Raw genomic sequence first — 14,727 nt, 5'->3', positions numbered from 1 at the left:
TCCATATGACTCCAGTGGTTAAATTGATGTCTTCTAAAGCGGTACGATAATTTTTGGTGCGAAAAAGATCAACATTTAATTACTTTTTAACTATAAATCATCGTAATACATGTAATCACATTGACATGTTCACGCAATAACTGAGGTACGTGCGACACACCTGGAAGAGCAGCGTGCAGTAGGAACGCTGTACAGAAGCTTCATTGGTTTTGGTTTAGATCTGAATTTGTATCTGTATGATTTTCTCAATGGTGTGTTTGTGTACTTATCTTGGATGTCTCAACTGAGAGAAAAACGAGAGATTACGTTCGTAACATGCCATCATGAATACGTAACATGAGAGACTGTGTTGATACGGCTGCTAACTTGAATAGATGGTTTATAGTTAAAAAATACTTAAATATTTATTTTTGCACCAAAAGCGATCATTTCACTTTAGAAGACAATAATTAAGAGTCTTATGGATGACACTTATGCTGACTCTCTGTGATTTTTGGAGCTTAAAAGGTCTAATCAAAGCCATTTGCATTTTAAGGGACTATTAAGATGAGATATTTTTCAGTTTTTCTTCAAATGTGATTTGCTAAAAAAATAAAGTCATGCACACCTGGGTTGGGTTGAGGGTGAGTAAATGTTGAGAGAATTTTCATTTTTGGGTGAACTAACCCTTTAAGTGAGAAACAGCACTCACACATAAGCTGCATTACATTTTGACAAATTCACAAAACAATCTGCGTTGAAATGTGTCGCTTGAACTACTCAGACTGAAATGATTACAGACCTTAAAAAAAAACTTTAGCCACTTTTTCTTAATGTTGGTATCCTTTAGAAAGATATGTTTAGCATGTGCTAAAAACAGCCAGAAAAGTACAAGAAAAAGTAAAAAGTTTGGCAGATTTCCCTACAATTTACCTGTATCATTAGTTGTAAGTAGTGTTGTAGTGTTAGGATAAAAAGTATCTATCCTACCTCCTGCTATTACCTCACTGTGACCCGACACTGGCATCATTCATGTGTAAATGTGTAAAGTTTTTGGTTCCTGATGTCAGAAATCGAAGGATTTCAAAACAAGATGTATTTAGATCTTGGTATCCATAATCCTTTTGATCTGAGGAACAAGTCTTCAGTTTTGAAAGTAACGTTATGTTCCCCCTGTCACTCACTTGACGTTGTGTCGATGTAGTGACACTAGGGGTCTCTCTTGAGAGCCTCGGTTACCTCTTATCTTTGAGAAAAGGCTGATGAGAATTGACGAACAGAATTTGCATGCCCCTCCATACGGGTATAAAAGGAGGCAAGCGTGTGTCTGTTCAGACAGATTTTTTTGTCTTCTTTCTTCTATTTCAGCGAGCTGAGTAAAACCTACTGCTGTTCCACTCACCTCTAAAGAGCATACGCTGTTGGAGATACGGCACATTTCAGCGGCTTTACTCTTCTTCTGCACACCAGTGCAGACTACGCCCCTGGGCGCTTCGACAGCCCTCTAAAAAGAGTATATTTCTCTAAAAGATATCACACCAAGGCAGCGTTTGTGGATAGTTCATGTTCTCACTGCGAGAACATGATCATGTCAACGTTGCGGTCAGCCACCCCCTGCGTAGCATCTACCCACGGGTATAGGGCCGACGCGGCTGGCGCTAGAGGCAAATCTGATAATTTAATCGGTGCGGATTCGCCGGGTAAATCCCCGCAGACCACCTGTTCCCCAGCATGATCGTCTGCCCCCGTCCAGACCCGAGATGATACCGGCTCGCCTTACAGCCAGTTTGATGTCCCTTTCGGAGCCCCCGAGCTGGATGAGAGTTTCGCCCCTGCATCGGAGAGCATCTTGGCGGACTCCGGCGATGAGGACTCGACTGGGCTAGCACCTTCGGATGTGCCGACAGTCCTCGGGTACACAGAGCTCCCCAGGTGGATAAGGCGGTTGCGGTGCACCTGTGCCCGCAAAACGCCACCACCTGGCAGGATCGACCGGCACTCCCCTCCAAGGCCTGTAGGTTGACGTCGTCTCTGGCGACCAAGGCCTACAGCGCCGCTGGACAGGCCACCTCCACCCTGCAAGCCATTGCCCTCCTGCAATTCCACCATGCCAAGGCATTAAAAGATCTACACCTGGGTAATCTGAATCCTGATGTATTTTGCAACATGTTAACCTCCCCTTATGTGGTCTCCGTGGGGTCTTTTCCCCCTGTAAGAATTGGATAGGAAAAGAATGCCTTCACCGATGCGTTTTATAGCATTAGATGGCCCCAGCCGCATCTAACACTCTATGAAGAGAAAACAGATAAGGCTGCGGCTAGCGAGGCCGTCTCCCATGCTAGTAACGTATCTTCCCCCCCTCAGTAATGTGGGGAACTACATGACGTCTTTTGGAGTATTGGGGAAAGTTACATGCAGTCTGATGCACCTGCTATATTTGCACCCAGTAGCTTGCTTGTACCTGCATCAGCAGTCCACTTAACATGGTTCAGTATTGTGGCGTTTTTAGATAGGAACCCCTAGTGTCACTACATTGACACAACGTTGAGTGAGTGACAGAAGGGGAACGTCTCGGTTATTGTCGTAACCTCCGTTCCCTGATTAAGTGAATGAGACATTGTGTCCCTCTTGCCACAACACTATACTAGTCGCTGAAATTGCCGGGACCTTACACTCGGCTCCTAAGCTCAAAACCTAACCTAAGGCTTCCCTCCTTTTATGCCCATATGTCCGGGGGAGGGGCATGAAATTCTCATTGGCCTTTTCTCAAAGAGGTAACCGAGGCTCTCAAGAGAGACACCTAGTGCCACTACATCGACACAACTTACAATTAACTATTAACTATTAACTATTTTTTACAATTAACTATATTTTGATATTTTGATTGCTTATAATATGACCCTTTTGAAATGTATGATTTAAAAATCCTGTCTGAGAGTTAGAGATGGTTTTAAAGACTGTCTCTGGATGGAAACATTTGATGTTGTTCAGTTTTCAGACAAACAGGATACTAGTCATATCTTTATTTGGGCACAAGACAGTCACCTGTCCTAATAAACTGCCATTTGTTTTCAAATGAGGAACGGAAATTCCTTGGCTGAAGTCTTAAGAAGGTTTTCTTACCACTGTAACTGACACTGTAAGAGAGGTTTAGTTCTCTGTGAGAGTTCAGTGCTGTGGAACGTCTTTAACTAAAGATGGAAGGATCTCTGTTCATTTGCTGTTACGACATATACAAAGAATCAAATAAAGCAGCTTCATCAGAGGGGCTAAGGTTCAGTTATGTATCTAGAGTTGTCTATGTGTATACAGTATATGAGGATGTGTATGTGGTTGAGGTTTGTTTGTGAGAACGAGCAGCAGTGCTAGGACTCTATCAGTTAGAATCAGCTATGATGTCAACCTGAGAAATCCTGTCAACTTCCTGTGGCTTTGCTTGACTTAATCTTTACAGAACCAAAAACGAATTTAAAATAATATAAAGTTTGTATTATTATTAATTTATTTATTATTCTTAATTATGTTATTTGTCAATACCTATTGTATTTTAATAGCCACAATATTAAAATATGATTGAAAATTGAACTACTCTCCTTCTGTCTGTCTCACTCTTTCTTTCTCTCTCTGCAGGTATGGTAGTTCAGGACTTGACCGACAAGCAGGGGCATCAATGAGGAAGGTAAACCACTTTCACACATATGTTGGCACAAATATCAGTAGTGTGATGAGAATACAAGTAATGAGTATGAAAATGTATGTACTGAGAATACATAGTGTTGGCAATATAAATTATAGATGCAACCACAACCTTAAAAATGAAGCGAGGAGAGTATCTTTGAACTGTGACTCTTGCTGATGCATCATCATGGGAGAATACGTTTTTATTCACAATATGGCAACAAAAAAGCACTGCAGTAGTGAGAAATAAGTTGATGAACACCAGTTTTTTTTTCTTTCATGATAATATCCAGGTTAGCATGTTGTTTTTACATTCAGATATTGTTTCTAGTTTAATGTTTTTAATTAAATTGTCATCACACCTTAAATTCTTTGCATTCTTTATGTGAAAGAATTTGTATGTCCATTGTGTTAAAGTTTTAAAATAGAATTTAATCATGATTTTTAAGTAGAAATCTCCATTGCCGTGGTTCAAGGTTTAATGAGAATATCCTGATTTGGAGCCTTTGAATCCTTTTTAGCTTTGTTCCTCATGTCTGTTTCCTCTCCAATTTCTAGTCCATGCACTATGCCTCTCTGAGGACCAAGCCCAAGAAAAAAAGCAAAGGTACGAGGGCGAGATGTGCTCACAAAAGCCTCTGGTTTTACTTTGAGCACAATCATCTGAGTTGTGTTTTGTAACATTGCGTTATGATTGTCAGCCTTATCATTGATTTGTATTATTCTGTTGTATGTGGTTGCCATTATATTCTTTGTGTGTGTGCGTGTGTGTGTGTGTGTGTAGGCTCCCTAAGTAGTGCCAGCAGGAGGCGTATTGCATGCAAAGATTTGGGTCATGGCGACTGTGAAGGCTGGTTATGGAAAAAGAAAGACGCCACTGGCTACTTCACACAGAAATGGAAGAAGTACTGGTTCGTTCTCAAAGACTCCAACCTGTACTGGTACACCAACCAAAATGTAAGGAAACAAATGTACTCACTCTTTTACAGTACTTGTTTTTTTTTTTGTATGTTTCAGTGTGTTGTATTTCACTTTAATACAGATCTCATTTCTAGAGTAATGTTTCTGGAACCAAGTTGAACAGCCAATCAGTTATTTCATCAAATTATTACCGATCATTGTTTCCTCTACACAACACAACTATAATTTATCAGCATTTGTCTCAAGTCAGTATCCACAGTCTAACACTGGTAGCCAAGTCATTCCTATTTTCCTAGATTTAGAGATCTATGCTGTTGTCATGTAAGTGCTGTAGTTGTACCATATTTGTGACGCAGAAATGATTTCTTCTGTTTTCTTTTATGTTTTTCTCAGGATGAGAAAGCAGAGGGCTTCATCAGTCTGCCAGAATTTCGGATAGACAGAGCAATTGAGTGCAGGAGGAAACAGTGAGTGTTAAAGACAACAATAATCACTCTTACTCTATTGTACTGGGTTTGGGTGCGTCTGTGTTTGAAACCAATTGGCTAGAGGAAACTGGGTCACCACAGAATGGCTGAACTCTGTTTAACACACACACACACACACACACACACACACACACACACACACACACACACACACACACACACACACACACACACACACACACACACACACACAGTAGTGTTTCCATGTTTTATGGGGACATTCCATAGACATAATGGTTTTTATACTGTACAAACTTTATATTCTATCCCCTAAACTTAACTCTACCCCTAAACCTAACCCTCACAGAAAACTTTCTGCATTTTTACATTTTCAAAAAACATAATTTAGTATGATTTATAAGCTGTTTTCCTCATGGGGACCGACAAAATGTCCCCACAAGGTCAAACATTTCGGGTTTTACTATCCTTATGGGGACATTTGGTCCCCACAAAGTGATAAATACACGCTCACACACACACACACACACACACACACACATGTTGTGTTTCCATGTTTTATGGGGACTTTCCATAGACATAATGGTTTTTATACTGTACAAACTTTATATTCTATCCCCTAAACCTAACCCTACCCCTAAACCTAACCCTCACAGAAAACTTTCTGCATTTTTACATTTTCAAAAAACATAATTTAGTATGATTTATAAGCTGTTTTCCTCATGGGGACCGACAAAATGTCCCCACAAGGTAAAAAATTTCGGGTTTTACTATCCTTATGTGGACATTTGGTCCCCACAAAGTGATAAATACACGCTCACACACACACACACACACACACACACACACACACACACACACACATAGTGTATACTAGTTACTTGTGTCTAAATGCTTGTCTCTTTTTTCTCTTTCTGTTTTGGCTTCAGTGCCTTCAAAGCATGTCATCCCAAAATTAAAAGTTTCTTTTTTGCTACTGATCATTTGGAAGAGATGAACAGGTATGTGGTTTCAGAGCCCTTTACTCTTCAATCCCCCAAGCTGCCTCACCCTTCTATTTCCTCTGATGTCTACATTGCCTGTTTCAGGTGGATGAATCGGTTAGGACTGGCTGCGATTGGATACACACCTGATGATCCAATACCACGTCCAGATGAAGGTGAGCTTGCATTTTGTGATTATATTATAAGGCCAAAATTCTGTGATGTCACAGACTCTAGTTTTATACATCATTCCATTAATTCTGATGTTTAAGCTTAAATGAAAGGCCTAGTCTTGTAATGCTTTTGTCATGTGCAGTATATGTGATTCTGATGTCATTGTTCAGATTACTGGAGTGAGAGTGACCAGGATGAGGTGGATGGGTCCATGACTCTCAAACAGGAAGCCACGTACCACCACAACCCCTCTGTTAGTACAAACACATACACGTAAACACACTCAAACACACATGTATTGTATATAGAAGCACATATGCCTATATTCAGGTAAGAACTGTCTCTTAGGTCAGAATCTGAATGCTTGACTAAAGCATTGCAAGAAAGCAGTTCTGTTCATTCTGTACATACTTATATGTGTTCTTGTGTTACTGTGGTGGTACCAAACCACTGTATTCCGATGATAACAGAGTTACCTTCAATTGTCTGGATGTTTTATTAATCAGGTAGCCAGCTTTAAACATGTTGACAGTTTAGAATATGATATTCAGTTAACTTAACTTTTGCTTTGCCATGAAAGTAGTTGACCTGAAAGAGAAAACTGACAATAGAAGATGTTTACACAAATGTCTAATACAGTGTCACTTGCAGCAACACTTAAGGCCACAATATACTCTATGCAAGTATGTAAATGCAGACGTTTCTAGTAACGCAAGCTCAGTTTCAAAAATTCCAAAATATGTTTTCTCTTTCAAGTCAACTACTGTCAGATTGAAGAGAATATTCTTGAGCAAGTCAGATAAAGTCAAAGAATAGCAGCTTACCTGAATAATAATATCCAGTTTAAACTTTTGAAGGGTACCGCCACAGTAATGCAAGACATTTGTTAAAGGATTTTTTAGTTCACCCCATAAATTAAATTTCTCTCACTATTTAATCACCTTCATGCCATCCCAGATGTGTAAGACTTTCTTTCTTCTGCTGAACACAAATTAAGATTTTTAGAAGAATATATCAGCTCTGTAGGTCCTCACAATGCAAGTGAACATGTACCAATATTTTGAAGCTTAAAAAGCACACGAAGGCAGCATAAAAGTAATCCATAAGACTCCAGTGGTTAAATCCATATCTTCAGAAGTGATAGAATTGTGGGTGAGAAACTTAATATTTAAGCCCTTTTTTACTTTAAATTCTCCTCCCTGCCCAGAAAGTGGCGATATGCATGAAGAATAAAAACAAAAGAAGAAAAATTTGAAAGTTAAAGTGGAGATTGTTAGTAAAAAAAGGACTTATATATTGATCTGTTTCTCACCCACATGAATATCGCTTCTGAAGATATGGATGAAAACACTGGAGTCATATGCATTACATTTATGCTACATTTATGAGCTTTTGGAGCTTAAAAAACGTGGTACCTATTCACTTGCGTTGTGAGGACCAACAGAGCTGAAATATTATTCTGTAAATCTTTGTTTGTGTTCAGCATTAGAAGTAAAGACATACACATCTGGGATGGCATGAGGGTGAGTAAATGATGAGAGAATTTTCACTTTTGGATGAACTATTCCTTTAAGTAGGGTGCGAATTACGGGGGTTTCCGGAAGGAACCGTAGACCACCCCTGGAAGGAACCGAAGACAGAGGAAAGCTATTTTGCGATTAACCTGACTGCAATCTGAGCTAAACAAGATCTGAGCAGATCCATTCCTGTTCGTTGTAACTCTGCCTCGGCAAACGCTTTAAGCCCTGTAACTCCGCATCTCAAGGCCTCCCGCCTCAACCCCCTCTAAGTCAACGTTAAAAAAAGGGAGACCCCCCCAAATATCGGTGTGTAATTCGTATTATGCCTTTAAGCACGTTCAGCCAGACCTGTGTTGACTGAGTGCTCGTATCTACTTACATGAGGTATGTTTTCTTAGAAACCAACAGTATATCCCTGCTGGAAAATCCAGCTAAAGCTGGTAGATGTGTTTTGGAACATAGCAGCTGGTCCAAGCTGGTACTAAGAAGGTCCAAGCTGGTCATGAGCTGGTTGAACAGCTACCATCTTCCAAAAACCAGCTTGATCACCTTGAGCTGGTATGACAAGCTGGTAGCTTGTCTAAGCTGGTCTCCCAGCTTGAACCAGCTAATGACCAGCTTGGGCCAGCTAGAAACCAGCTACCAGCTTAAGCTGGAGTTTCCATTAGGGATATGTTGCACTCTGATTCATTTCAGAATACATTGATTGCGTACCTGCATTCTGTTTCTTACTATAATCTTGTACTTCTACTGTAGCTTTCTCACTGACAATAGACTTAGATTATAATCAGTTATTCTGTTGTCCTCAGGCGCCTTCGACTAGTCCGTTTCCTGAGCGTCATTTCTCCAGCGGCTCCACATTTTCGCATTCCTCTGCTGAGGAGTCACATTCTTCTTGCCGATCCTCTCATCGAGAGCGTCGCTCGTGGCAGGACCTAATTGAAACTCCCCTGACCAGCACTGGCCTACACTACCTGCAGACAGCGGAAGAGGAGGCACCTGTTCTGCTTTCACATGACCAGCACCGGCAGGCCACACTCCCTGCCCAGCGCCGCTTTCCTCTGGAACGTGACGGACCATTTCCGTTGACTGACAGTGAGGAGTCCCGTCCCCGCCATCACACCCACAAACAGCGCAGCCAGAGCCTCCCACGCCACCGCGAGTCACACGGGGGACACTCACACCGCAGCTCTCACTCACATGCACATGTGCACACACATGGCACTCTAAGGCCAAGAACTCATCTCCATGATGAAGAGGAGGAAGAGGAGGTGGAAAAGGAGGTGCGGAAACCCAGCAGCAGGAGACCTGAGATTGAAGAAAAAGTGGCCGATGACACGGATGGTCTGCAGGAGTTATACCGATCGCTGGAGCAGGCCAGCCTCTCCGCTTTCGGCCAGCAAAGACCATCCACCAAACAAGAGTTCAGACGCTCCTTCATCAAACGCAGTAATGACCCTACCACCAATGAACGACTGCACCGCATCCGGGTTCTCCGCTCCACACTGAAGGTATGCAAACACATAAAGTAATACAGATCAAAGATCAAATCCAGATAATTAATCTAGAGGACTTCTGTAAACAAATCTTGAGGATACAGTATATTTAACCATTTTACATTTAATGTGTACATTATAAACATTTCCAACTTGACTCATTAATATTAATAAGGTGACATACGGTGTACCAGCAGAGCTAGCAGGATTACCACTTGTGTGTTCATTCAGTTCATTGCTAATACCATGCTTGGTATTAAAAGTCATTGTTTTTTTATTGCCAACTGGTCTTTGTTATCACCTGTTAAGCTCCATAAAGCAGATTTATCCCAGCCTTTATTTATGATAATAAATAATGTTTCAGTGACAGAGAATTCAGAGAAATCAGAGAATTTCACATTTCAAATGAGTCAGCCAATCTGATGCTGTCTTGTATTTTTGTACAAAAAAATAATAATTTAGGATCTAAGGTGTCCCAAATGATGAAAACTAGACCAGACTATACTCTCTGCAGGTACACTTTGTACTAGGCACAATGCAATCTAGTGTATGAATTTGCTAAGTGTAGTATCATCTCAAATGGAACACTCACACCATATCAACATAATGTTTTTTTACTACACTGAAGCATTTACAGATTTTCAATTGATGGAAGTGATGTTACAAATGTAAGAGATGTGTTGCTGCTTGCTTTAACACGCTAGCCAACTTCAGATCAATGTTTATATCTCAAACAATGCACATATTCACACAGCGTGGGTTGATGGTAAAGCATTCAGCGCACATTTGCAAGGTGCTGTCTTCAAAGAAATCACCATTATGGCAATTTTTTATCATGCCAGCATCGCGGCCAGGTAAACACGGCCCTTTAGCTAAGTGGGGCAAACCGCGACCGCTAAGTGCATGAAGTGTCCAACATTCCACACTCCGTTAATTCAAATGAAGATATATTGGGTCATTATATAATTGCAGGAACATTTCATGTCTGTGGGATAAATATATATTTAATGCAGTATAAAACGCCAATGCTTATTTTCTTAGTACATAATTGTATTTTTCCAAATCACATAATTTGTTGGAAAAGCCATCTCTTCTGTTCAAAAAGAAAGTATGTATGACATATAACCCTGGTATTCAGCAGTCCAATTTTGCAGAGTTGGTCACTCTACTTTGCAAATATGCATGAAAATGACCACAACCATAAATTATTTTCATACTTTAGCCTTTATATAGATTAGATTATCAAGACATTTTATTCACTAAAAAATACTACGTTTTTATTGTGATATACCTCATTTTATGTTTGCCTGAGAAATCATTGTCAGCTACGTTACCCATCTGAAAAACTAATTTCAGAAAGGAACAGTTTATCCTAATGTCATATGACTTGTTCAACATGGTGTAATGTCTTTAGGAAACACAAAAATGAAGGATTTAAAGTTGTTAATTCTCTTTTTCCAAGAGTGGATTAATTGACTGTCAACAGCGTACACTACCATATGGAACAGAATTGTTCAGAAGTATGCGATTTGGCACACAGCTCTAGAGTAAATTTTGATCACACTATCTTCCTTGTTCTTTTTTAATTACATAAATCTTTCTCTCACTCTTGACCCCTAGGCAAAGGAGGGTGACTTGGCGATAATCAGCCAGGTGCTGGATGAACCTTGTTTGACCTCACGGAAGTTCCGTGAATGGAAGCAACGTAACCACGAGCTCTTCCTGGATATCTGTGAGTTTAGCTCCGCCCCTCTGGAACCGGCCAGTGATTCCAATGAACTTTCACCTCTCTCACCATCGCTGATGATGCACACTCACTCTTTCATAGAAACGCATGTGTGAAACACACTGTCATGCACACATTGAACTAAAAATCACATGCTAATATACAGACATGAAGATATAACAAATAACTTGAATTGTGTGTTGCAAACTCACATACACATTTTAACATTTACACACACATACACTCTATGAAAAACACTGTGTATGTAGACTGTCCTCACTTTCCCTCAATGGAGGATCTGATACTGCCCTCCTCCTGATCATGAGTGACATCAGATTGAACCAATACACTGTAAGACGAATCTCAAAGAACTGACCCAGCCTCCAAAACTAAGACCGTAGGTTCGTCACTGTCCTGCGGTCATTTGTGCTGACTTGACACTGAGAGATGACTCATAAACTGCTCCTCAGACACACCATGGAAGTGTCACAGCAGAGAGAAAAGTGTTAGCTGCACATATACGGCTCATTGCAGAATCTGTACAATATGTTTCATCATGGGCACAATTTGGGACGTTTGGAAGAAAGGCCCCCTGAGGTGCCCTAGTGCATGCCTGAAGAATCATATTTTCAGATGAATTGACAACCAGTTGAACAGAATAGAATGGTATATAAAAATAATCTATTATTTTTGTCTCTGATTGAGTAAAGGAAATCTTATATATATATATATATATATATATATATATATATATATATATATATATATATATATATATATATATATATAGATATATATACAGTAGTATCTTCTGAAGATTATGTTCATTCATTTATTAGATTTTTATTTTTTATTTTCCTTCCCTCGGAATGCTGCAGGAAGAGCACTCATGTAGCCATGGGCAACAGGCTTCACTCTGTTACCAAGCAACACCGCCCTACTGTGTTACTCTATACAACTCTCAAAGCAAGCAAGAGTGTTGGAAAGTGAATGTGTATGTGTGCATGTGTGTACTTGTGAGTATGTGTGTATTAGAGATGAGTGATAGACAGAAAGCGAGTGAGACAGATTCTTTGAGAGTTTTATGACATACGAGTTTAGATATAAGAAAAGTTGAACTACTGGCAGGTAGTAAAGTGTTTATTACGGCTTCATTAGAATAATTATATTATAGCTAAAAATCTCATGCATGGTTTAAAAAATAATACTATATGCTATCAGGCCAGAGAACAGTCTGTATATAAGAACATATTATTTGCATAGCTGCATCCTCTGTTTAAAACTGTGAATTGTACTTGTGAATGCAATCTTTTGACTCTGCAAATGCAGAAACTTTCTACTCTCTATTTTTTTCTACAAAAAAAAAAACAAACAAACAAAAAAGGACAACAAAAGATGAAAAGCTTTGCTTCTCTGATGTTATGACTGTTTTTGCTTGTTTCCGGGTCTTTGCTGGTCATTACCTCTAAGCTATGGGCTTCATTCAGGTTGCTAGTTTTTAGTTTTCTGATGTATGCATCTCTTAGACAAACTCCATGAGCCAAAAACTATAGTTTTGTTATCCCATTTACAATTCTAGAGATCAGTGGCCCAGGATTCCAGAATTACAAAGCAAGTGGCAGAGAATTTGAGATGCCCAAATAAATCAACAAATCAATTGATTAATTCCTGGCTGTGGAGTGCCAAACATCCCCTTGCTCAATGTTTTGTGTGTGTATTTTCATTTGTCCCCATTAAAATGTCATTGAGACATTTGTTTTCGCACAGCCCTGCATATGAGCTCAATGTTACAATTGTTTGATTGTCACTTTTTTATAATCTTGTGGGATGTATTTTAATTGAATAGAATGTAATCATTCAATGGCTTGTTTATTGTATATCTCATTGGAATAGTCAGACACACACACTCACTACCCAAACACAATGGTTTCATGTCCTTAGTCGATGATTTCTTACCAAAGCGACTTTCGGAAACACATCTGCCCACTAAAGTTACTGTTTTGATTATTTTGTTTATGTTGAATGTTTGTTAGCTGTGTACATTAATTCCATGGTGTGTGAGTATGTGTGTGTGTTGCATGTGTGCGTGTTATCCAGGCCATCAGGGTTTCACTGTGGTTTTAAGGGCATGCCCCCCTCTCTCTCCCACACGGCTATGCTGTATAAGGTGTAAGTTGCACTGCAACATTGAGACAGAACATATTGCTCTTTTTTCAAGGTTCTCTTTCAAAAATTCCCCTTCTGTATGCTAAACACCAGGAAGAGCCTGTTATTTATTCACAGTATTATTCAACGCTAACCCTCTTTGCTTTCAGAAATATAAATACATATATAAATAAATAAATAAATAAATATATATATATATATATATATATATATATATATATATATATATATATATATATATATATATATATATATAAAACAGATTGTAAAATGTTAAACTAATAAATTGAGTTCTCTGCACTCTGAATCTGTGTGTTGTGTTTAATAACATTATTTTAAAGGGCTCATAATAGGGATAGAAATAAGAGTTATACTCTATGTACATTTCAGAACTGACAACATCCCCCAGTCCAAAAAAAGACAAATTATTAAAATTAAGGTGCAAAGAAGGTTTATTCTAAGTTTTAGATGTCAAATAGGTACAATACATTAACATATGACTGCCCACTTTAACGCACCAGTGATGCATATTCTGTGTTCATCAGTTCATCTACAGCCCTGATCTAATCCAATGCTTATTGGATCTTAGTGACATAGTGGATGATTTAATGTGAATGTGTATTCACATTTTAATTTTTTTTTTTTTATTTATTATTGTAGCATACTAATGGTCATTAATACAGTATATATTAACACACACACACACACACCCACACTCATTCTAATGCATGATGCACAATTTTCTGAAGTTTGTGACTGGTGGAATGTTCTGCTGAAGTATTGCTCTGCAACTGTTGATACATTTCTATCTTTATAAAGGCTAAGCATAATTATACATTTTATCATCTTTACTTTCCCGGTAATTTATTATACCTATTAACACACTCTATATCAGGGGTCAGTATTATTAAATTTTTTTACAATATTTAAAAAATATATTATTATTAAAAATGTCACTGTTTTATTCTATTACATTAATACTTTTAAAGCTACAAAATGTATTCAGCCAGTAGTGAGTGGTTTTCTCGTTTCCTTGTTAATGTTTGTAAAGCAGTCATTGGAAAGGAGGAGGCGAGAACCGGCTTGACGATATAAATCATATTTTAATGAATAACTTAAAGACAAACACACACGATGGACATGTCCGTAAACTATCTCTCTCTCCCGCACAATCCTCCGCAGTCAGCCTTTATCCCTCTCGGAGGCATGATTAGCCTGAGAAGGGACCAGGTGTGTATGATCACGAACCGGCCCCGCCCTCCGCCCTGCCACAATGTTGTTTGATTAATAGCCTTTATATGACATTTTATATACTAGACTGCTCTATTCGGTTACATGTACACTTCAAGTCCGACATTTTGATGCAAATATGTTTTTTGTCCCACTGTTTAAATTCACTTTAGACATAAACGACTGCGTTTACATTAAATCTTCATCAAGACGGGCATTGGCGGAATTTTAAAGTGTATTTGATCATTTAGGCTCGTAACCACATTAGCAATCAAATATTAGCCGCCTGCCAATCAAACAACATGCAGCTACAGATGTCAGGAAATAAAATGTCAATCTTCTACACCAGTGGTGCTCTTGCTATCGCAATTGATGTAATGAAAACCCCTGTTCTAGAAAACATAGGCT

The 14,727-nt window shown here is 39.0% G+C and overlaps 1 protein-coding gene across 2 annotated transcripts in view; it reads left to right on the top strand.

The window, feature by feature from the left end:
• The window catches only part of LOC127643131 (connector enhancer of kinase suppressor of ras 2-like), a 62,559-nt gene extending 49,511 nt beyond the window's left edge, over positions 1–13,048 (top strand). Inside the window, exons 15-24 of one of the 2 annotated variants that reach the window (XR_007970459.1) lie at positions 3,610–3,658; positions 4,216–4,264; positions 4,442–4,614; positions 4,972–5,045; positions 5,954–6,025; positions 6,113–6,183; positions 6,352–6,434; positions 8,511–9,212; positions 10,818–11,589; positions 11,802–13,048. Coding sequence is in view for 1 of the 2 variants with exons in the window: in XM_052125713.1 (XP_051981673.1) it covers positions 3,610–3,658; positions 4,216–4,264; positions 4,442–4,614; positions 4,972–5,045; positions 5,954–6,025; positions 6,113–6,183; positions 6,352–6,434; positions 8,511–9,212; positions 10,818–11,039 (1,495 nt within the window). In the remaining variant the exon portion in view is untranslated. Of the gene's footprint in view, positions 1–3,609; positions 3,659–4,215; positions 4,265–4,441; positions 4,615–4,971; positions 5,046–5,953; positions 6,026–6,112; positions 6,184–6,351; positions 6,435–8,510; positions 9,213–10,817; positions 11,621–11,801 lie in introns of those variants that run through there. The other variant, XM_052125713.1, reaches the window with a different exon arrangement.
• The last annotated feature ends 1,679 nt before the right edge of the window (positions 13,049–14,727 follow it).

The sequence above is a fragment of the Xyrauchen texanus genome, chromosome 4, assembly GCF_025860055.1.
Source record: "Xyrauchen texanus isolate HMW12.3.18 chromosome 4, RBS_HiC_50CHRs, whole genome shotgun sequence".
Taxonomy (NCBI): domain Eukaryota; kingdom Metazoa; phylum Chordata; class Actinopteri; order Cypriniformes; family Catostomidae; genus Xyrauchen; species Xyrauchen texanus.
The sequence above is the reverse complement of the archived record's forward strand: the minus strand, read 5'-3'. Positions and strand labels throughout refer to the sequence as shown.